Here is a 23,007-nt window from a genome sequence, read left to right as displayed (position 1 = left end):
AAAAAAAAAAAAAAGACCTTTGTAAAAAGTACTATTAAATTAGCCCACCTGGAGTCCTTGAGTTTAGCCTATGAAGTGTGCTGTCAAGATAAATTCTTCAATCAAACTAGCATTTCCCATTGTCATGACTCATAACAAATTACCAAGTAGAGGGAAAAAAATTATCTTGCAACCCAGCGTCACAGATTCTGAGAGGGGAAGTTAGACATATTGAAAAAGTATATGTAGATTTGAACCGAACCAATTTGATGTTTGACTCAAATAAATCAAACTCGAGTTGAAGAAGGATCAACTCGTCCAGCTTGAAATCGGTGCCATGACACCAGCACTCTGCTTTGACAATTTTTCTCATTTGGCGACTCTTCTCCTTCTCAAGCATTATGATTCACCAGTTCTTGTAAGCAGACTGAGAATCTATAAGAATGGAATTTTACTCATGCCAACTTGGAAGTGTGCATCAGGAATGATCTTACAAAGTTCTGTATTTGGTTTCTCTTCTACCAGAGTCAGCACTGAAGGCCATTCAGATAGGAATCGCGATATTTACTGTTGGCCCCATTTCCTGCATAACAAGTTTGACATCAAATCCAGTAACAGAGCGAAGTGCAAGAAGTCAGATGCAGCAAAGAGAGAAAAAACAAATGAACTAGCCGCAGGCTTTCAGCAACAAGGAAATAATAGAATGCACATAACGAAAATCCAAGCTTCATTCCTTTCCTCTGAATGACAATATGGTGAGAGTCAATTTTCTGACCTCTACAATCACAATGCATTTATGTGCATTTTACATTATGTATCAAAGCTGCCACTTGTTTAATTCAGCTGCATATGTATAATACAGTGCACCTGCAAATGAAACAAAATGAGGAAATATGAAAAGAGACCATAAGGAAAATAAATATGGAAATCTGAAAGTAGACCATAAGGATTTTATAAGAATAGCTTAAGTAGAAACTAAAATATATATTGAAAGAAAACAAAAACAGACAAACAGTGCACTTCCAGTAACAATTTTCTCATATCACTGAACAATAACAATTTATAAGAATGTGTACTTCACTTTCTTAGAAGTGCAACGCAATGCAGTTGAGTGATTATAATGTATATACATAGCATGTATGACAATGACATAAAGATACGATCTTGTTGGAAAATAAGAAACACATCAGAGAGAAAAAAAAATTACCATATTTGCAGGCAAGATAACTACCTGCCGAAAAAAATAATTTAAAAATCTGCAATGCTTCACTGGCAAGTGAAACTCATAGCAGCTCAAAAATGCCAGCCTTTAGCACGCCATAGCCTTTGAGCATTTTCAGTACGACGAGCAGCTTTGATCTTCAAAAATAGTTTATAAGCTCTCTCTAATTTGTTTGAAGCAAGTAGTTTATTACTAAGTTTGCTGTAAACAAGCCTGCTTGGGCAAAAACCCTTGCGCAAAGACTCCTCCATGACAAGTACAGCATTTTCAAGCTGACCTACACTGCAAAGTCCACTAATGACATATTCATAGACTTCCAAGTCAGAAGAATAGCCACATTCTTGCATCTCATGCCATAAATCTAGAAGCATTCCACATTTCCCAAACCTGGAAAGCCGCATAAGCAATAACTTATAAGCACAGAGTGATAGTTTACAACCAGCTTTTGTTGCTTTCTTATAGATCATCATAGCAGCATGGGGTGGACCAAAGCTACACAGGGGTTCAAGGAAAGAGGTTAGAGTCCCCATAGATGGAACAATCCCTCTATCTAACATCTCTTCAAACAATTCAAGTGCATCAGCAACCTTTCGGGCCTTCAGCAACCCCTGAATCAATTTTGTATAAGTATCAATATTTGGGTCACACTTATTGCTCAACATAGTCTTATAGTACTTCATACATTCATCGAAATCTCCAATTGAAATGTAATTAGAAATCAATGCATTGTATGCATTTGTATCTGGTCCACAGCCTTTCTCCTTCATAGAATTAAAAATCACAATGGCATCATCAATTCTACCAGCTCTTCCTAAGCCCTCAATAAGATAACAGAAAGTTGAAGTATCAGGACAAAAACCTTCCACTACCATTTCCTTCAGAACCCTCTCAATCTCATTGACATTACCAAGTTTTGACCACCCACCAATTAATATATCATATGTCTCACCATCAAACAACACCTTCCCTCTCATTGAATTGAAAAATGAATTTGCAGCTCCTACATGTAACCGTTTACATAAACACCTTAACATCACATTCAAAGACTCTGTATCACATTTCAACCCAAAATCTTCCAAATTTCCAAACATTTGTACAGCTTTATACACTTGGCGAGCCTGAATAAAGCTATCCAAAACTATAGATACTGCCTCTAGATCAGGTTTTACTCCTTCCTTTACCATGTCATGCAAAATATCCATCATAAAATTAAAAAATTTTCTCCTACCGAGTGCCTTAACAATAATGTTGTAACTCTGAAGATCTTTAGGAATATTTGGCTGCTTAATTGCCCAATTAAAGAACATAACCATAGCTTCACCTCCTAAATTACCTCTATTCACTACTTTGGCAACAACATCAAGACTTAAATCAACAGTAACATTTGTTAAAGCATCTTCTATTGCAAATTTTCCCCTCAGTTTTTGAAGAAAAACCCCTCTTAATTTCTCATCAGGCAATAAAAAACCATCGACGACTCTTTTGTCTATTTGTTTCACTGAATCACTCTCTTTATACAAATTCGGGACTGAATTATTACAAGATATTTGTAAAAGATCAGAAAGTTCGTTCAGAACACAACGTTCGTCGAGACCCGATTGATCCTTGATTTGATTTACCGCTGGTTCCTCTTTCAAATGGTTTGACTGAACATCCAGGGTTGAAAATAAGAACCGTGAAAAAGATGAGCCAAGGGAGCGTAAATGGTACCTGCTTCCGTTAGAGCGCGAGACAAAGCAGACAAATTGCCGGGATTGAGACGCCAAACCCGGAGAGACTGTGAGGGAAGTCATGAGTAACCCGACACCCAAGGGTTTAAAAATCTAACACAAGCAACCTCGCAGCGCTTATAATCCGCTGTGAACAAATTAAACAGCGTTAAGTGCCTTGTGGTCGTTTCCTGTTTGTATGAAGATTACATTTGCCTAAATATTTTATTATCAAAATTTAAATATTATTTTAAAAATAAATTATTTAAAATATTATTAAGTATAAATAATTATTATATTTAATAAAATTTAGTGGTATTGTAATTACTGATAAAACAAATAAAATAATATATATAATAAAAAATAAATTTTTAAGGTAATCTTTATTATATATATAAATCAAACGAACCCTATATCATCAAAGTTTACTCTATCAAACTTATGAATCAAGGGTGGATTAAGTTGAAATAAGCCCGAACAAAGGTGAGTTATTTAGGGGTAAACTCGAATAGGTTAATTCAGTTTGAATTAGTGTATAATTTGATTTAAGTCAAATTTCAATTAAAGTTTCAATTTGGTGATTTGATTCAAATTTGGTTTATTTTTTGGATAAAATTATTTCATTCATCCTATCATTAATGCTAGTTATAATTTATTAGGGTGTCCAATGTGTAAATTTGATTTAGGAGGAATTTTAGCCATATTAGAACAAATAACTCAATCATGGATTATCAAGTTTATTGTAGTTAATGTCACCATGCACAACAATCACTTTACGTCTCCCCCCCTATGAGAGAAAGATTGAGCCGATATTATTATCATACCTTGATTCCTCAACAACATGACAAACTTATATACAAATCATTCAAAGAAAACATAAAAAAAGAAAAATCAAAAGAAAAACCACCAAAATTTTTTATGATCTTTTTCGATCAAATCCATTTCAACTTAGTTTGAATAACACAATCGCTCTACTAAAATTTTGCCATACTCTTAAACTTGTATGTTGTTTGAAAAGAAAGGAAAAAAAAAGATGGATGGAGCAAATGAGGGTGGATTAAAATTTAGGAAAAATGAAAATGTTAGGGGTGATATGATAGTTTATCTGTCTAACGTTGTGATATGACAGTTTTCGGGTGATAATTTGAAATCTAGACATTTTAGGGGTAAAAAGTACTGTCCTCAAACCTTGGGTGTAAGAGAATGAAGTAAAATGAAGAAAGATAAAAAAGGCCTAAATGAAGTTACCGCCGCAATCCAAAATAAAAATCCAAATTTTCCCGCCAAAACCCCCGACTCTCAATTATATTTCTTTTTTTTGTTTTTGGCAAATCTCAATTATATTTCTATCTCTCTTTCAAACAACTCAGTGTGATAATTCTTCCAGCAGCCCAAAAATGGATTCTACAACAGTCCCAAAACCTAACCCTAATAATGGAAATCCTAAAACTGGGTATTCAATCGGAGGTATTCAAGTGAAGTTTCCGTATCAACCATACGGGAGCCAGTTGGCATTCATGTGCAGAGTGATATCGACCCTGGATCGAGCGCAAAGAGACGGTCACTGTCACGCATTGCTTGAGTCACCAACCGGTACCGGAAAATCGCTCTCCCTTCTTTGCTCGACTATTGCATGGCAGCAGCATTACAAGTTAAAGAATCAGAATCCGCATCTCTCTCATTCCAAGCCCAATCCGGAGGCCGTGACGGATCCTCTAGCCTGTGGCGGCGGATTCATCCCCGAGTCGCAGCCTACCAGTAATGTTTCGATTTCACCATTTTGTTAGACCTCAGTTTACTAGCTTAAGATGCTGTTTAATTCTTAAGTCAAATTGAGTAGATATTATAAGATTTTATGTGGTTTATTATTGTTGAAGTAATTATCATTCCTGTTTCAATGTTTAAACCTTTATTGCTTTGATATGACCCTTTTTTTCTCAGGTGTTCCACCGTCAGCAAATGCAGAGATGGCTAAATCTGCAACAGATAACAAGAGTCAAAAGAAAAACACCGTACCAACCATATTTTTTTCCTCGTAGGTTTTGTCATGCTAAGTTAGCTTCTGAATCCTTCTCTTTTGATTGGTATAAGAGATGAAGCTTATAAGTTATTTGCATTTATGACGTCGTAGCAAATTTGAGTTCTTTGTGCAGGTTATTTAAGGTGTTGGTTATACAATTTCTTTGTTATGAAGTAATTTTTTCAGTTTTATGGTGTGACGCTTTTATATTAAGTTAAATGTTGATGTAACTACCTTTTGAATTTTGCCAATGCTAAATTTGTGCGTTTTTTATACCTTTTAAGTATATTAATCAATCCTTGTTACCCGCTAGAAAAATAAGTGGATAAAGTATATTGTTAGCTGGGGTCCATCTGATATCTATATATGATGTGTTACATTGTGCACATGGACTATAAAGGAATTGGGCGTTGAGTTTCAAGAAATTTGCTGGTGGTAACTGTAGAAACAATGCATGCCAGAATAATAATTAGATGCGGATCTGCTAGTTGAGTAATTTCTTGTTCTTTTCTGTTTACACAAGGAGGACACATTCACAAATTTCTCAAGCAATTGGTGAATACCGGAAAACTGCATATAGGGTGCCAATGGCAGTGTTGGTAGGTTGAATCCATCTTTTTAAACTTAATTGTTTAGTTTAATTCAATTCACTTATATATGAGTCAATCAATAATTGGTGGGAAACTGAGAATCACACTATGGTTTCCGTGGTAATATTTCTCCTTCCCTTCCCTTCTCTTTCTCTCTTCCTAGAAACTGATTTTTTGTTTTATGTTGGGGAAGTTGTTGATAATTCCATTTCATGTCCTATCAGGCTTCACGAAAACATTACTGCACAAACAAACATGTGCGTGGCAAAGAAAATGTTGATGAAGAATGGTGCATTTTGAATCCGAGAAACTTCCCTTTACATATTTTTTCCTTCTTCTTAACAAGATTTTCTTTTTAACTTGTCCTCCTAACTATGCTACTGCAAATTTCCAGCAAACTGCTTATACGAAATCAAGATGTAGGATGCCCTGAATTCAAGTATGCTATTGCTCTATCTTATATGCTTACTAAATCCTAGTGATCTTTAATTCAATAGTCAATCTCTTAAGTGAAAGTGTAGCCATAACCAATTTTATTCCAAACAGAAATATTCATAAGGTCAAACATCATCCATCATTACACAAAGGAGGTTGCCATGAGGTTCATGATATTGAAGATCTTGTGAAAGTTGGACAAATTGTTAGAGGTCAATTATGTACCTTATAATATGTTCAATACTCACTGCATTTTGCCACAAACATTTGGTTGATGATCTGCCTTTTTCAGGGTGCTCATATTATGCAGCAAGTTTCATGGCTTATGATGCACAGTTGGTGTTTTGCCCGTACAGCTATATCATTAATCCCATCGTTCGTGGAGCCATGGACGTTGATATTAAAGGAGCCATTGTCATTCTTGATGAAGCCCAGTATATTTCAAAACTTTCTGTTATGTGCTTTAGAGCATGTAGGGAAATAATTAATTTAGCATTAAGTCATTAATTCTTATAATTTGTGGTTAGTGAAAATGAACAATTTGGTTTACTTAAGCTCAATACTGCAGCGGCACTCTACATGTTAAGGCAATTAATTATTTTTTCTTTGTTACCAATAAGTGACATACATTCAATTTATGTTCTCTTTCATCTTCCACAATTTGCAGCCAAAAAAAAGTTGATAATAATGAAATATAGAGAAAAGATTTGCATTTATTGTACATAGATATGTGGAATTGCTTTTTCTTATTTATGGTGTTGGCAGCTCATGTATATTGGTATTTTTTTTCTCTGGCTTTTCAGTAATATAGAAGACGTTGCTCGTGATTCTGGTAGTGCTGATATTGAAGAAGATAATTTACTTAGTAAGTTTAATACATATTTTATTTGAATCTCATAATTTCATTTTGTTTTTACTTATGCTGGTTATATGTTATGAAAGAATTGCAGATGGAATTAGGACAACTATGCTCTGTTAATGCCACGATTTACCAACCTTTAAGCGAAATGACACAGGTAATTTTAGGTCTTTGTATTTCACATTTGTGGCTTTCAAAATCTTTATCTGGGTTTTGGACAATGACGAATGTGATCATGTTTAGGACATCATAAGTTGGATTGAGCGGAGGAAAACAACATTAGCAAAGCGGGACTTTCAGCATTACTGCTCTTTGTGAGTTAGTTTGCCTATTCTGCTTTCAATTGTTATGTTTATGCTTCACTATATTATTTTTTGTTTGTCTTGAACATATTCAATTCAGCATAATGGCAACTTAAGAAACCATTGTATTCAAAACCTATTTAAAATTTTATTTCTGTTAACATTCAAATATTTCCACTATTCCTTTTATGGAATATACATGCCATTTTTTAAGCAGCATGCTGAATTAGAAGAATAGTACAAGCCTTTGTTTCTACTCTGTCTCCCTTTTGTCTAATTAAATTATGAATAGAACTATGCCCTTCTAGCAGTTCATGTTAAAGGTTCAATTTTATATGTACTGGAATAATTTGTATCATTTAATTTCATTATTGTTGCTGTCATGGTAAGCTGGACTGGTGATAAAGCTTTAAGAGAACTGCACGAAGCAAACATCTCACAGCAATGCTTCCCAATATTACTAGAGTGCGCCAAACAGGTACTGAGTGGTTAAGGATATTTAGGTTTACTTTTGACCATTTTGCACTTTGTGGACTTACTTTTCTGCCTGAAGGCAATCAGAATAGCCAATGATACAGAATCAGAGGTGCCTCATTTGGGTGGCATGTCGGTGACAACATTGGAAGGTACAAGCTTTTGGTTCTTAGGTCTTCATTCTCAAGTGTTGTATATCCATTAAACATTTATTATTGTAATTCCTTACCCTTTAACATGTTGCAGGGTTGTTCTCCTCGCTTACATATTTCTTCTCAAAAAACGGGTGTCATATAGTTGATTATCAGCTTGCTTTACGACGATTTGTCAAAAAAGATGCAAGTAAGTAGCTCAGAATTGATGATCCACTCAATTCTTTTAGAAGTCATGTTAATGCATTTGTTAAGAATATAAATTGATTCTGAGCTTAAACTATTATTGAGAGGTTTCTGAAGGTAGGCAGTATCAAACTTAATGCTATATAACTTGGTTTTAGATAAATGAAACTCCTAAAAAACTTGAGGCCTTGTTCTTCAACCCTGATACTGGTTGGAAAAAACGCAGTACTGCAGCTCTCCGTCCTTGATCCCTTCGCTTGCTTTGTCATGACTGAGCAAGTAAATTAAGGGTTGCAAAATAGGTGGGTTTATGGGCCTTAGTCTAGCTCATTGAAATTTCCTTCCCAATGTTGCGATTTTCTTTTCAAAGAGGATTAACAAACCTACATTATGATAATACCCTGCTAATTTCTACAGATTTAACAACCCAAGTAAAATCAGATCAATACTCACCATGCCAAGCAAACAAATGGAATTACGGAAGTAACTCCACCAGATTTATGTGTCCACAAAAGCAATCCACAATCAAGCTAAAGAGGGAGATAGATTAATTAGTGAATGAGAAGTCTAGTAACAAGAAGAAAAATGCAAATAATCTAGAAAATAATCCTGGCAACAGAGGTGCCGGAAACCTCCAGGCAATCAACCCCCTTTTCCTGATTTATCTTCATTTCTTCCAGCTCTTTTCCCTTCTTTTCTTTTGTATCACTGCCAAAGCTGCCCTTTTCATCTGCTTTCATATACATTCCACTTGTGCCCTCCTTATAGATATTTGCCGCCTCTCCAAGAGCCAAAGTTCTTCTACTCCCACCCTTACCCTTCTCCTTGTAGACTTTAGTAATTGTAGGTGTAACACATTATTTTTTGTAAGTGCAGTCTCTATTTTATTAATTTACCATGCAGATAATTATAATTAAGTCCCAAAATCCTATAGATGTGGTGCTCTTTGACACCCCCTCTGTGTAGGTTCAATGAAACAATTGGTCTGTCACTTTAGTTGAAGATCAAAGAAGACTTGGGTGTAATGAGCCTAATTCTGATAATGCGAATAGAGAAAACATCTTTATTTTTCTTAGGTGAAGAGCCTAACATTTCTATATGGCCACCAACAATTCCAAGCCCAACCCTGCATAACCCATCTGGACCTTAAAAAAAATTATCTGAAAAGGCAATTATGTAGAGTGGCTTTTCGTTCCTTTTCACTATTATGTTCTCATTGCCGTCAAGAGTTCAAATTTATAGAGCAGAGTGTGTTACTACTGGTCTTTTATTAACTGTTGGTGATATTATTTTGTTTGCAGAAAATTCTGCTGGTGACTGGACATGTACTTTTAGTCTATGGTGCTTGAATCCAGCTGTTGTGTTCAGAGATATTGCTGAACTTTCTTTGTCTGTCATTTTAACTTCGGGGTAAGCGTATATAAGATACTTGATTACTATACCGCAAGTCTGTATATACAGAATTTTGAAACTTACAAAATTTTTTCTACTTTCTTCGATGCACATGTTTCAGTTGGTTCAAACAGGTAAAGTGAGGCCATTAGGAACCTTATTCTATATCTGGGTTGTATATATTCTTGCCATAATGGTCAATACCTCCTTAGTAATGATCAGCTTTCATAATTTTGAACATTGGACTACCCTGATGTTGTGGCACCACACAAAATACATTCCCTTTAACAAGATTTTCATATTTGCAGCATCATACAGACACTATGAGGGGAAAAAAGCTAATTATATATGCATCATATGAAGATACAATTAGTATGCAACCTTAATTTATTATTATCATTATTTTGTAATTTAGGACTTTATCACCAATGAATTCTTTCTCATCTGAGCTTGGAGTTCAGTTTGGAACTTGTCTGGAGGCTCCACATGTAATTGATGTTGCATCACAGGTATAAATGATTTTACCTTGCATTTCAAGTGCTTATTGGTTTTGGTTCCTTCTGCTGCTGTTGCAGTTAAGAGTCAGCAACCGTTGTAATACAGGTGTGGGCTGGTGTAATCTCCACTAGTCCAGGTGATTATCCTTTGAATGCAAGTTATAAAACAGCCGATGGATATGCTTTCCAGGTAGCCTATGCAATTTATTGCATTGACATTTGATTGACTGAGACCAGATTTTTTATAACACTGTAAGTTATCTGTTGTGTTAATATTATGAAGGATGCCCTTGGCAAGACTTTAGAGGAAATTTGCAATGTTGTTCCTGGTGGCTGTCTTGTGTTTTTCCCAAGTTATAAGCTGATGGAGAAACTTTCCAAACGTTGGCATGAAACAGGCCAATGGTCTCGACTTAATTCAAAGAAACCGTTTTTTATTGGTATGAACTCTTTTATAACATTTAAATTATTTCTTAGTTGTCATTCTTCATTTGCAAATTAATTAAACATGATTTTTTTTTTTTCAGTCGTGGTTTGCAATTTATAGCTTTCTTATAGGTGTTGGAGTTTTCCTGGTTTATGAAGGATTGATGATACTTATTTTTGTGGTTGTTATTACAGAGCCAAAAGGAGGAAGCCAGGAAGATTTTGATATCATTTTGAAGGATTATTATCACTCGATTTCTCAAGGCAAGAAACCTTCTTTTGTAAAAAAGAGAAGGGTTAAGAAAGCAGGCATCAATCATTTAAATGCTACAGAGTCCCTTAAAGATGCTAATAAGGATGGAGCTGGTTTTCTTGCAGTGTGCCGAGGAAAGGTAGGGAGTTTGTTGTTTATTATCATAAGACATGTATAATCTACTTCTTAATATTTTGTAATGCGAAATCTTCATTTTAAAAATTGTATTATGAAATGGTTGCATGTTTATACAGATATATATGTGTGTGATATCTTTCTTTTTTTTTTTTTTTTTGGATTTGCTTCTTAATTGTTATATTTGCTTGCAGGTTTCAGAAGGACTTGACTTTAGTGATGATAATGCTCGCGTGGTTGTATCCTTTTTCACTCTTCAAATGTTAGGTGCCAAGTATTCTACTTTTTCGGTAGGAATTTTTTGCCACTTAAGCACAATATATCTACTTTGGAAAAGTCAAAATGAGTGTAAATCTCAAACTTCTAGGACACAGGTTAACTTAGCCAATACGTTACTTGTAGTGTTATATGTTTTTAATTTTTTTTTTTTTGTAACTGCTACCAGCTTGAGTCTAAAAAGTGATGAATTCAGTTGGATTCTTGCCTTTCAATATACCCCTTTGATGTTCATTTACCATGATTTGTAAATCCTTAACTGTCTCAGATAGTTGTTGGCATTCCATTTCCAAACATGTGAGACTTACCTGTAACTCTGGAATTCTTTCAGATATGAATTATCTCTGTTAGTCATAATGGCTGATTCATGTTAACTTCTTATCAGAGCTGATATTCTAGTTGATTTGAAGAAGAAATATAATGATACATATAAATCAGCAAAAAACCTTCTAAGTGGTAGAGAGTGGTACTGCTACCAGGCCTTTCGAGCTCTTAATCAAGCTATAGGTATGCTTTACAATGTATCAAGCTTTCCATTTTGTTATTATTTTCTTGGGGATTTGCAACTATAGCGACTCCATTCCTTGCATGATGTTAACTGAATAAGATTCAAATGGCTAATTCTGTTCTTGAATTATTTGATGACTTCTGTAATATGATAGTAGTAAAGAAAGATTTTAACTGCCTTCTACCATTTCTAGGACGCTGTATACGACATAGGTTTGATTATGGAGCCATCATCTTGTTAGGTAACTGTTTTCAATTTTTAAAATCCATTAAATTCCTTTTAGTGAAATGGCTCTGGTATTATTATAATTTTTAATTTATAATGTCAGATTTTTTTTTTTCCAAGCAGATGAGCGTTTTCAGGAAGAAAGTAATCGAGCATATATTTCGAAGTGGCTAAGGAAATCCATTAGGCAGTATGACAACTTTGAGAAGTCACTAGAGGGATTAAAATCTTTTTTCAGAGAAGTCAAGGTCCCCTCTTTTTCCATGTATTTTTTATTGCACTTATTTCCTTCATGGAAAATTCAGTGGAGGAGTTATAATTAATAATTGGTTTCCCTGCCCAAACATGCTTTCAGGATCAGGTTGGCAAGAATATGGTAAAAATGTCACAGAATACTGACAATAACAAGGACAGTGTCCCTTCCTTGGCTGAAAGTAAAGAGTTGACAAAAAATACAAGTAAGAAATTTAACAGGTCTGATCATTCAGGACAGAAAGTGCAGTCAGTGACGAAGTATGACTCCACCTTTTCCCAGTGGAATTCTCACGGCTATTCTGACGTTCAGACATCAGTGAAACTCAAGCAGGACACTGAAGAATGTGTTCATGATAAAAATGACCACTCTATTGAATTAAGCAAAGGGTTTATGAGGAAAGAAAATGAGAAACTAAACAATGGATTGGATGGATACTCTCTGGTGAAGCATGATGACACTTTTACCGTGTTGAAGTCTGAAGGTGATACTGTAGTTCAGTCATCTTTTCGGTTAGATAAGGACATTAACAACTGCAAAGATTATATCAATGTGGAATGCAGTTTGCAGAGCGATTCAAGGTATGAATGGGAACCATTGTTGAATGTTTGCTAAAAAATGCATTTCTAGGTCATTTAATTTAGCAATTGTGCTGTCCAGTAGTGGTTTATCAATGCTTTCTTTAATTATTCATGCTTTTTTTTTATGCTTGACTAGTATTTATGATCCTAATATTTAAATTTCTTCAAAATATCTTACCACCAATTCAACCTGCTGCAAGTCTATTGCTTGAGAGAGAAAGATCCTTTTGCAGGTGCTACAGGGCTTCAACTATGCCATTCACTGATGAAGATCTAGAATTATCCCTTGTCAAAGAAACCCCTGGAATGGGTGACAGTATTACCGTGGCTAGTCCTGGATCCTTCTTTAAGGATGGAAACTCTTGTTCCACCATATATCAAGCCTCTACCCAGTCTCCAGATCTGTTGTCATTCCATTCAAGGATTTTACCAAATCTTGGCAATGTTCCTTCCAAAACTCAGTTTGAGATGGCAGTCACTCCAGAAAAAGATTTTAGTGGAAACACCAGCAATATCCTGCCAGAGAAAGATTTTAGTGGAATTACCAGCAATATCCTGCCAGAAAGAGATTCTTCTTTGAGTGTTAATTCACATGCCCAAAAGAGGAAGAAGTTCATGGGTTCTCCATCAGTTGACCTGGCAAATCGTAAAATTGAATTTGGCTTTGAGACCATTCAGGCAGACCATAAATCCAAGAAGTCAAATATTTGTGCACCAGTTACAATAAATAATGGTGATGGTTCACATGTGTTATCTAGTCCTATTATGGACAAGAGATTACAAATTTCTTGTTCACTTTGCAGAAGCCCTTTAGGGTTGCATGAGAATCATCACTATGTTTTGTGCTCCTTAACTACATCTACTAAAGTTCACTTAGTATCTCTTATGAAAGAACGAATGGAACCTGGTGATGCAAATGTTTCAAGCGTACCTGTTATCATTACTGACATTTCATCTGTTGATCAACGGTTCTGCAACAGAGCTCTTGAAGGTTCTTCTGAAAAGGGTATATGGTGTGAAGAAGACGGGTGTGTGTACAATAATCTCTTGTGTCCCTTCTGCAGTATCCCCAAAAACTTTCTTGGTGTACAGATTGTAGCATGTGATGCGACAAATTTTCACTTACTTAACAAGGTAGGTTTAATTCCAGTCTTATTCTCCAGCTAACTCTTCAGCCATTGTGCTTCAATCTTTATGTAACACATGGAAAATTTTCATCTTGTGGCTTCTTATCTTTGCTTGTTCTGTAGATATTGCTTTACTTGGAACGTTTGGAAATTAGGGATCTGGAAGCAGAAAAATACAAGTTGTCTGAAGTCAAGGCAAGTTTGTTATCTTACACAATTGTAACTTTGATGATATCTGTAAACTACTCCATAGGATTAAGGAAGATTATTATTTTGGATTAATTGTTGTCTATGCACTCCTAACAAATATAGTATGATTGTAGGATTCAATGCTAGTTGAAGGTACAGACATGGATAAAGTTGCTGCTTCAAATTCCATTGAAAAATTTTCATATTCCCCATCACAAAACTCGGGAGGCTGGAGGACCACTAAAACGAAGGTGAGCTTAGAAATGCTTTGGGCTTTTGATCAAAGTCTTTCTGCTATCTGCCCTCATAAATCTCACATTGAGTTTCCACAATTCTGCAGCTGAGACTACCAAAGAAAGCCCTGCTATCTAATGTAGAGACATGATGACCATATGCATCTTGCTTTTTTGTTCTTTCCCGCACTGCCCATATGATGAGTTGGAATTGAGATTGCTTATGCTGTAATGCAAATTTTGCAAGGCAATGGCCGCATCGTTTGCCTTAGCAAGTGAAAGCTCTGATTGGTCGACTGCAGCAGCTGTTGCAATATTCCTGATTCTACTGAAGTTAAACTTGAAGTTCACAGATAATGGTAAGCGGTTAAATTTTTTATAAGATAACATGGGTACATATGGGTTTCTAAGGTGTAAAATGGCTTCTTTTGCAAATAGAATAGAGTTAATTTATGATCTCTGATTCTTATATTTCTAGCAGTCAGTTTATCAGTTTGTAAGGGTGGTTTTGCTTACATCCAAAAACGCTTCAATCATTTAAGGCTTCAAACTAGGTTTTTGGAACTGTTTTTTATAAAATGAAAGTAAATAATTTGCAAGTTCCATTGTACTACTTTAAAGTAATTTATTTAACTAGTGAATTATGGTAAGTGGTAACTAGTTTTATTATATATTTAGTTTAAACAAGTTGAGCTTGAGTTAAAAGAAATATTAGTTTGTAGAGCTCAATCTTAGTTTGATATTGATGTTGACATTAGAGTTTGCCTATTGGTGACTTTTTTTCCTTTTTCAATAGTTCTTTTATTTGGTCAAATTAGTTGTTTTGGATTTAAATTAAACTTGAGTTAAATCTTGTTTCAGCTTGGTATAACTTGAATCCATCCACCTATTTATCCCAGTTTTCGGATTAATAGTAAGTAATCTTAATCAACCAAGTTCATCCAAGTTTTGATGCTATGAATAGTGTAGTTTAAAACTTTAAAAAGTCCACCAAAAAGAAATCAATTTACATTGTACATTGATGAAAATAGCTAAATTATCGGCATGTCATGTAACTGCCAGCGACCATATAAGCTTTCATCATCCAGACATGATGTATCCTTGCACCTCCCTTTTAAGGACTATAGCTTCCCGGTATCTCCAATTTGCCCATCAGTTGCTCAATTCCTACATAAACATGTCATAAATGAGTAGACTGGATTGTTCAGAAATCTAATTGTTAATTTGCAGCAACACTTGTGTGTCGAAAGCTCACATAACATGTCATTGGGTAGAAATCAATGATTATTTAGATTATTTAGATCCTTGATGGCACAAGTCATCTTTTCAAAAGCATTGCTAATAGTTATTGATGTATTTATTTATTAGGCTGCTCATGGAAGTAGATTAAGCACCTATATCTGGACTTTGAAAAAAAATGTTTTCAGCCCTTGATGTCGAATTCGCAAACAACTGGGTGTTCTCTGGGTTTTTGTTCTTTATGTCTGTCTCTGACTCCTCCATGTTCGAGCCAACACCTGACTGCCTTCTCTTGAGACGAGCTCTTCTATTTTGGAACCAGTTATACACATTTGTTTCAGAGATTTGTCCATATTGTGCCAGTTCAGTGGTTATTTCTTGGATCTTCTGCTTGTTAGGAGTGCCGGTGCATTCATTGTATACACGCTCCAGGATTTGCAGCTGCACTGGCGTCGGTGTCCACCGTTGCCTGGCGGTGATCTTCTGGCCACTGGATGCCACCAGTGGATCAAAGTATGGATTGCCCATTCTCATTCCTAAACAAGTAGTAACACAGGAGTCTCCATGTAAACATAATCAATAAGAAAAAGTGACAGACCGAGAAAACAATGTCAAAGCAATCAATACATCAGTTGAAGTAAACACTGTTTAATTTCATATTATTGACAAGTTAAATCTTAAACTTGGTTAAAAAATAATTTAATTTTGATTTTTATGTATTTAATTTGAATTTGAATTTAAAGTTAAAGAAATTGGAGGTTATATATTACTAATATTTTTGAAAATGTCCGTAGATGGGTTTGATTGATTATATTTTTGAAAAGTAATATAAATGTCTTTGATTGATAATAATTTCCAATTTTTTTAACAGTAGAACAATATTTTTTTTATAATAAAAAACTCATTTGAGTTAGATTATCTCTTTAAGATTGAACCAATTATTTTAAATAAGTCAAACTCTTGGTTTAATTAACTGAATTAAATAAAAATTTTGATATATCGTCACAAAAAATTTAAATTCATATTTTTTTATACATTAATTCTTCACTTTCGATTAAAAGATATTTTCTTAGTGTTAATTGTCATAACATTGGGAAAATGGTAAGTATCTACTCTCCTTTCAAAATACACGTTCAGACAACTATTTCATATCTGATATCAATCAGAGATTCTATCCGCAAGTTATGGAGAAAATTAAAAGCATTGATTTAGGCTTCAATCAATGCATGATTTATGCATAACAGTCAAAATTTCCAACAGTTACATCTAAATTTTGACATGCATAAACACCTTTAATACCCTTTAAATAAAGTAGATTCAAATCAAATCAATTTACCTAGAATCGAACTCAAGTTCTCGGCTTGAGATCAATACCCATGTTGAAGTTTATCTCACGGACGAACCTTTTTCAATTATTTTTTCTCTGTTATTACTGCTCATAACATTTGCTAACATAATAAAATAATCTATTCAGGCAGTCAAAATAAGAAGCAGAAAAGAAAGTAAGAATTAAAGAAAAGTAAGGCACATCCATGGAGTGATTTTAAGCAATGAAAATAAACTCACGTACCAGTAATATCATATTGAAGGGAGAAGGCCTTGTGCATCTGAACAAGCTGTTCACAAATCATGGTGTAAACAGCAATTTGTTTCCTCAGAAGCTCCATTTGCTCATCAGTCATCACTTTGACAAACAACTCACCATTTTGAAACTGCCCCAACTCCGTTTCCACTCTCATCTCTTCTTCTTCTCGTTGATTTTCTTGAAAATTCTGCCACTCCATCTTCCTCGGAAAATATTTTCTCCACCTGTGACCTACCCACCTTTCAACACTACCATGTCTCTGAAATTCGGCTATTTATAGAGGACATAAGAAAGAGGTAAAGAAGAAAGACGATAAGTAAACAAGACCTGTTTTTGGAAACAAAAAGCCACGGTTAACTCCCCATTTCGTAAAATTAGGAAGCTGTTTAACACTAGAGAGAAGCGGGTCTCACGGACAGGTCAAATTCTGAGTTGTTTTTGCTAATTTAGTTGACCTTTCAAATCAAATAAAAGCTGGGTGGACTCTAGGTTTTAGATTGCCGTTTGGATAGGCAAAGCAAATTCATCTTAAAAAAAAATAAATAAATAAATAATACTACGTACATATATTTTAAATACATAACAAAATATATTATTATTTAATTATATAATAATATATTATTTATATATTAAAATTATATCACATGCTTTTATTATTGTTGAATGATACATGGTTTCATTGCGGATGCCAGAAACGCAGCATATGATGTGATGCATCCAACGGTGGCAGACAGCGTTGAGGAGATAAATAAATGATGTGGTGGGCCCCCATTTGAAGCGATGAGGAATTGAAAATTTTGTGAAATACGTTGCCGAAGCATACAACACATTCTCATATTTTTCCTTTTTATATTCGCAAAGAGGGGCCTTTTCTTCAAAAGGGTAATTGAGAGAAAGCAAATTACAACAAAAAAACCAAGTGGACTCAAAGGGACACATGAAGTCAATAGATAATTGCTGTGAATTGGGAAATTTGGTGCACCTAAAAAGCCATTTTGTTTGCCACAAGCGCTAAGGTTCTAAATCATGTAACACCTAGTGTGAATTCAAATGGAACTTTGAGTTACCCAATTTGAGTTAATTCAAATTTATATACAATATCATTAAAAAATTATAAATAAAATAAATAATAATAATATCAATAAAATATATAATATTATCCAAAAGACAAACAAATAAAATTGAAGTAAAATCAAAGCTCAAATTCAAATTTTACTCACTCAAGCCAAGATGATGGATTCGAGCCCCCAAGATAGACTATTAGTAGGGCTTGTCCACTGCTTAACTTGTTCGGTGCCATGCCATGCCCATGTGCTGTATTTGTTAACATCACCCCTAGTACAATATAGTGGTAAACATCAAGGCTTTGATATCTAGATTATTCATAGACTGAGTGCAGAGATTCATCACAATCACCACCGGTCCAACTAGTATATTAAAATATATATTATATATAGCTAAATAAATAATATTATATAAAACGTCATCATATAATAAAATATTATTTACAATAATATATATAGAATACATATATATATATATAATTATATATTTAAAATAAATATATAAATTTCATAGTAGTTAAATTAATCAAACTGAAAAGAATTTGACTCATCCATATGATGCACATCGTGTAATTGAAAAGTTCTACATTGTCGTCCTATATTCAATTCAATTATACCAGACAAAATTAAAGGTGCAGTGCACGTTTTGCCATTGCTAGAACTCTAAGTCTCATCGATGACAAAATTTTATGACAACATCAGTTCTGTTGAAACATTCTAAAGAAATGATCTTGCAGATCTTTTCTGATCATCCTCCGTTCTATCATTGCAACATTAATGGTGACAACTTCACAGCGTCTAGGGCAGTCGGAACATTTAATATTCAATCCCTAATACCGTGGCAGTGAATTTATCAGGCCAATTATATGACAACCAAAGTGACAAGGCAGCATGATTCAAATGTATGGAAATCAGTGATTGAAAAAGACATCGAAGGACCTCCGAATGGGTTAATCAACATGGAAAAATTTTACAAAATACAACAATCAATCCACAATCTGCAGCATTCAGAAAGGATACCATCAAAACACTTCATTTGATTGAAAAAGTAAAACCATGCTCCCATACATCATCATTTCCAAACAAGAAAACTGATTAGCTTTGACCAAATTTTGAACAAATAAACATACAAGTTTTGATTATATGGAAGATCAATAGCGTAAGAGTAAGACTAAATTTGTATGTCTATTTGTCCATCAATTTACAAAACCAAACAAAAAATTCCAACAATCCATCCACCGCTTATTCCATACAAACCAAGAAAAGAGCATAAAAATTGTTGCTTTTTAATCAATACACAATTAAACAAGTGTAATATCTTAGGAAACCAAAACCTGTCAGCTGATCAGCATATACAAGTATCACAGGAAGCATGCCAACATAAGAACTAAAGAGCAGGAACGCATTTCTACAAAGGATGAAACACCTTAACTAAATCATTAAGCTTTCAAGGCGAAGTACATATAATAGTGAATCTCCCATCTACAACTATTAATTTGGAAAAAGAGCAGGAGAAAATGACTGAGTGACAAACATATTCCACTTACATGACAAAAGTATCTAAAAAAATTAACATGAAGCACATAACATTAACATATGTTGTTCAAACACTGTCACAGCCTAAATGATTATGCTATCTTCCTTGGCCAATTCCTACTCGTCATCGTCCTCCTGCATGAACCCAAAACAAGTACCACAATTCAATAAACAAGTTTTCGATGTTAACAGAATTAGTTTGATGAATAAAACAAACCTCGCCACTGCCCTCCTCTTCATCATCCTCATCATTCACCTCTGACATTGACTTCTCAGACTCCTCTTCATCCTCTGCCTTTGGGGCTTCGGCCTAATTCCATAAATATTTAAGATAGATTCACAGAATCCTAAAAGAATGAAATACACAAAAAAGTGACAAATAAACAGACCTGTCTCTTGTTGTAATTTTTCAATTCTTTCTCATAATCAGCCTTGCGTTTCTCTGCCTTGGCAACGTATGGTGCTTTGTCCTACAGTTGCCCAGTTCACGTTAGAAGCTAAAATAACTACACCCAGAGCATAATATCTTCCAGCTGTAAAATACTTACAGCATCAGACATGGACTTCCATTTCTCTCCACCAGCTTTACCAACCTAATACAGGAGAGAAAAATCAAATTAAACGAAGCATCTACAAATAAACATATAGAAAATTAATCAATAATCAATCAACCCATACTTACAGCGGCTACTGATTTGTTTTTAGGGTGGTCCTTCTTGTAGTGCTCACGGAACTCCTCCCTTTACCCATCGGATCAACAAAAATAAATAAGATTTTAAACCAATCAAAAAATACAAAATATCACGAATCTTTTTGTTGTCAAATTCACATAAATTATGTAGAAAAAAAAATATCGAAATATTTTGACAGGAAAAATCATAATGATGAAGAAAATATTTTAAAAAGGATGACATCGGCTCACATGAAAACGAAGAAGGCACTAGCCGGCCTCTTGGGCTTGTTTGGATCTTTAGCTGCCTTTCCCGCTTTCTTTCCAGCTGCTTTTGTAGGCTTCTTGTTCACAGCAAGCCTACCAGAACAAACACAGCCAAATCAGAAAAAAAAAAAAATACACGTAATATTAAAAGAAAATTAGGAAAATTTAAAAAAAAAAAATTGAAAACGGATCTGAGATCCACACGACCATATTCCCCAAGCTATTTGCGAAGAAGAAAGAGGCAAAAATACGAAAAAAAAAAAGACAAAACAAAACGTGCACAAAAATTACCTTGAGCTCTTGGCATCTGACTTGGCTTTACCTCCTTTCATGGCGAATCCTACAAATTTATCAACGGATCCATCAAAATTAAATTCAAAATCGGTGAAAAAAAAGTAAAAAGCATCGAAAACCGATGAGATTCGGCGAAACTTACAGGCTAGTAAGGGCGAGGATAGGGTTTGAAAATGTGAGAGAGAAGAGACGAAGAAGAGAGAGAGAGAGAGACAGGCGTATTACGTGTTGTGCTTTGTTGTGAGGCGAGACATCGAAGGGCGGAGATATTAAGTGAGGAATGTAAATTGAAATTCAATTGCGCACGAAATGAAATTGGGATTTTAGGGGTTTAGGCGGGATTTCGAAATTTTATGCCATGTCAGCAATCCGTGTGATGCTTGATGATTGGGTGCGTAAGTCTTAAGCTTAAGCGTTGATTTAGGCTTTGTGTTTTCTCTGTGCTTCTTTCGTCTGAGGGAGAGTGTGCTTCTTTATGTGGTTTTTTATCATACACAACGGACTTTATAATTATTCGATCATCCATTTGAATTAAAATCTGATTTAGAGTTCAATCTAAACAAAATTGGTTAAAATTTAAAATTTAATTTAATTTAGTTTAATTTAATTTAAATTTATTTAATTCAAATTTAAATTAAATTTAAATTAAAAATTTTAATTTATTTTAAAAAATTAGAGTTAGAAAAAGATCAAATCACTCATATTCGTGAGTTAAATTTAGTTCGAATTTGATTAATAATTCACTTCAAAATTAACTTATAATTCAATTCGAATTATGTTAATAATTGATCTTTTTTTACTCATTAATAGATAAAATAACATTATTTTATTAAAGAAGTAAAAATTTTAATCATGATTTTTAGTTATAGTTCGAACTATAAATTCAACCTATAAACTCAAATCAAATCATTTTTATTTGAATTGAACTTAAACCTCTTATAATTTTAATTCGATAAATTTAAATTAAATTACTTTTTATTTAAACCTAATTTAATCTAAAAGATATTCAAATTTAATTCTATTTCTATCTACGTTTGAATCAATCTAAAAACTTGAATTGAGAAATATGACATTTGAAAAATAATTTAAATATTTATTAAAAAAATATAACAAAACTAGTAAAGGTTCAGGGTTTGTCTATTTTTAGAAATTGTCTAGTCAAACTGAGTTCCCCTTAAAAGAATTGAACAAACAAATAATAAAGTAACGTATAAATTTTAAAATACTAGAACAAAAATGATAAAAAATTAGGAGGATATTTGAAATTAAGTTCAAAATTAATTAACCAAAAATACAATTTAAATAATTTGAATCTTTAATTTAATTTAAAATTAATCAATTTTTAAATCGATTTAATTTTAATTTATGATATTTTAACAGAAAATTCAACTCCATTTAAATTAATGTTGAAATGGTTTTGATTATCCCATTTTAAACACTCAAACTGAATTGTGTTGGATGGGATTGGGGGGTGGATAGGGTCAACTCAAGCCCATTAGCCCGATGGGCCTAAGTTGATCTATTCAAAGCCCAACTTCATTTTTTATTTTATTTGTCAGAATTTTGCAAGCTTGCTCCCCGTCACTTCCTACAAGAAACAATGACATTTTATCTAAGGTGAATATTATACTCATTGATAATTGTTACAAGTATTAAACTTAGTTACAATCTTAGGGATTAATTTATTTATAATTTAAAATCATATTAAAACTTATATTTACGATAAAATAATATAATTGAAAATTTTAAAAATAAAAATAAAATATCGCCTAATCACATAATAACATATTATCTTTAACATTTATTAATTATTTTAATTTAAGATCCATCTTAATCCCATAATACAAGCATCCAAAATCAATTAGATTATTTGTATTCGATGTTAGAGATAACATAATATATTTATTAAAAAAATCAATGTTTATGGGTATTTTGTTTTTATTTTTCATTACATTTTATGTGCTGACGATAATAATAAAATTTTATATATTTTATTTTAAATATTTAATCGAATACTTAAATGATAGAATATTATATGATTAAATAATTTTAAATTAAAAATAAAATAATATTTAATTATATAATAATATATTATTTAAATTCGAAAATAGATATGTATTTCTTTAAATTAATATATAAATATGATTAATTCATTAATAAATAATTAGATAAGATGAGGAAGAAACCAACAAGTAATCCTGTTTCTTGACACTCATCCAATAGGCCAAATCCAATAACGTGCTTACGCATTACAATTTAATTTTGCAGATTGGAGTGGAGGTGGACCACTTCATCAAGGTTCAACATAATAGCTTAAACAATGAAATAT

General features: G+C 33.5%; 4 protein-coding genes across 5 annotated transcripts; 1 reads left to right on the top strand and 3 right to left on the bottom strand.

Moving 5' to 3' along the window:
• Positions 1-76: 76 nt before the first annotated feature.
• Positions 77-3,062, bottom strand: LOC123228872 (putative pentatricopeptide repeat-containing protein At5g43820). Of its 2 annotated transcripts, none has more exons than XM_044654359.1 (2): positions 1,211-3,062; positions 77-846 (listed from the first exon to the last, which is right to left on the bottom strand). In XM_044654359.1, the coding sequence occupies exon 1, from the start codon at positions 2,992-2,994 to the stop codon at positions 1,273-1,275; it is 1,722 nt and encodes a 573-aa protein (XP_044510294.1). In that variant the 5' UTR covers positions 2,995-3,062; the 3' UTR covers positions 77-846; positions 1,211-1,272. The 2 variants fall into 2 exon arrangements, with proteins under 2 accessions (XP_044510294.1, XP_044510293.1); XM_044654358.1 differs by having other exon boundaries at positions 1,187-3,061.
• Positions 3,063-4,105: 1,043 nt separating this feature from the next.
• Positions 4,106-14,622, top strand: LOC123229735 (Fanconi anemia group J protein). Its single transcript, XM_044655659.1, has 28 exons — positions 4,106-4,668; positions 4,852-4,945; positions 5,454-5,529; positions 5,745-5,809; positions 5,915-5,959; positions 6,067-6,167; positions 6,248-6,389; positions 6,759-6,820; positions 6,898-6,971; positions 7,058-7,128; positions 7,507-7,594; positions 7,670-7,742; positions 7,837-7,932; positions 9,230-9,338; positions 9,736-9,829; positions 9,924-10,007; positions 10,101-10,257; positions 10,439-10,635; positions 10,826-10,870; positions 11,176-11,204; positions 11,293-11,414; positions 11,609-11,656; positions 11,764-11,888; positions 11,996-12,474; positions 12,708-13,608; positions 13,725-13,796; positions 13,925-14,041; positions 14,131-14,622. The coding sequence occupies exons 1-28, from the start codon at positions 4,149-4,151 to the stop codon at positions 14,173-14,175; spliced, it is 4,131 nt and encodes a 1,376-aa protein (XP_044511594.1). The 5' UTR covers positions 4,106-4,148; the 3' UTR covers positions 14,176-14,622.
• A 353-nt stretch (positions 14,623-14,975) lies between these two features.
• Positions 14,976-17,268, bottom strand: LOC123229736 (WUSCHEL-related homeobox 13-like). The gene is made up of 3 exons (XM_044655660.1): positions 16,833-17,268; positions 15,418-15,798; positions 14,976-15,190 (listed from the first exon to the last, which is right to left on the bottom strand). Exons 1-3 carry the CDS (start codon positions 17,044-17,046, stop codon positions 15,138-15,140), a joined length of 648 nt encoding a protein of 215 aa, XP_044511595.1. The 5' UTR covers positions 17,047-17,268; the 3' UTR covers positions 14,976-15,137.
• A 2,048-nt stretch (positions 17,269-19,316) lies between these two features.
• Positions 19,317-20,979, bottom strand: LOC123229265 (high mobility group B protein 2-like). The gene is made up of 8 exons (XM_044654928.1): positions 20,821-20,979; positions 20,676-20,724; positions 20,370-20,477; positions 20,130-20,187; positions 19,996-20,040; positions 19,837-19,917; positions 19,665-19,757; positions 19,317-19,582 (listed from the first exon to the last, which is right to left on the bottom strand). The coding sequence occupies exons 2-8, from the start codon at positions 20,714-20,716 to the stop codon at positions 19,565-19,567; spliced, it is 444 nt and encodes a 147-aa protein (XP_044510863.1). The 5' UTR covers positions 20,717-20,724; positions 20,821-20,979; the 3' UTR covers positions 19,317-19,564.
• Between the last annotated feature and the right edge of the window lie 2,028 nt (positions 20,980-23,007).

The sequence above is a fragment of the Mangifera indica genome, chromosome 11 (genome assembly GCF_011075055.1).
Source record: "Mangifera indica cultivar Alphonso chromosome 11, CATAS_Mindica_2.1, whole genome shotgun sequence".
NCBI lineage: Eukaryota > Viridiplantae > Streptophyta > Magnoliopsida > Sapindales > Anacardiaceae > Mangifera > Mangifera indica.
Note: the sequence above shows the minus strand (reverse complement) of the source record. Positions and strands in the feature narration are given on the sequence as shown.

Excerpts from the sequence above, each read along its gene's own strand:
- LOC123229265 (XM_044654928.1), bottom strand. The coding sequence starts at position 20,716 with ATGAAAGGAGGTAAAGCCAAGTCAGATGCCAAGAGCTCAAG. Across the intron at positions 20,188-20,369 it reads AGTGCCTTCTTCGTTTTCAT|GGAGGAGTTCCGTGAGCACT; the intron begins GTGAGCCGATGT and ends CGATGGGTAAAG. Across the intron at positions 20,041-20,129 it reads AAAACAAATCAGTAGCCGCT|GTTGGTAAAGCTGGTGGAGA; the intron begins GTAAGTATGGGT and ends CTCCTGTATTAG.
- LOC123229736 (XM_044655660.1), bottom strand. The coding sequence starts at position 17,046 with ATGGAGTGGCAGAATTTTCAAGAAAATCAACGAGAAGAAGAAGAGATG. Across the intron at positions 15,799-16,832 it reads CCTTCAATATGATATTACTG|GAATGAGAATGGGCAATCCA; the intron begins GTACGTGAGTTT and ends CTACTTGTTTAG. Across the intron at positions 15,191-15,417 it reads TTTTCAAAGTCCAGATATAG|GAATTGAGCAACTGATGGGC; the intron begins GTGCTTAATCTA and ends ATGTTTATGTAG.
- LOC123229735 (XM_044655659.1), top strand. The coding sequence starts at position 4,149 with ATGAAGTTACCGCCGCAATCCAAAATAAAAATCCAAATTTTCCCGCCA. Across the intron at positions 5,530-5,744 it reads GGGTGCCAATGGCAGTGTTG|GCTTCACGAAAACATTACTG; the intron begins GTAGGTTGAATC and ends ATGTCCTATCAG. Across the intron at positions 9,830-9,923 it reads TAATTGATGTTGCATCACAG|GTGTGGGCTGGTGTAATCTC; the intron begins GTATAAATGATT and ends GTTGTAATACAG.
- LOC123228872 (XM_044654359.1), bottom strand. The coding sequence starts at position 2,994 with ATGACTTCCCTCACAGTCTCTCCGGGTTTGGCGTCTCAATCCCGGCAA.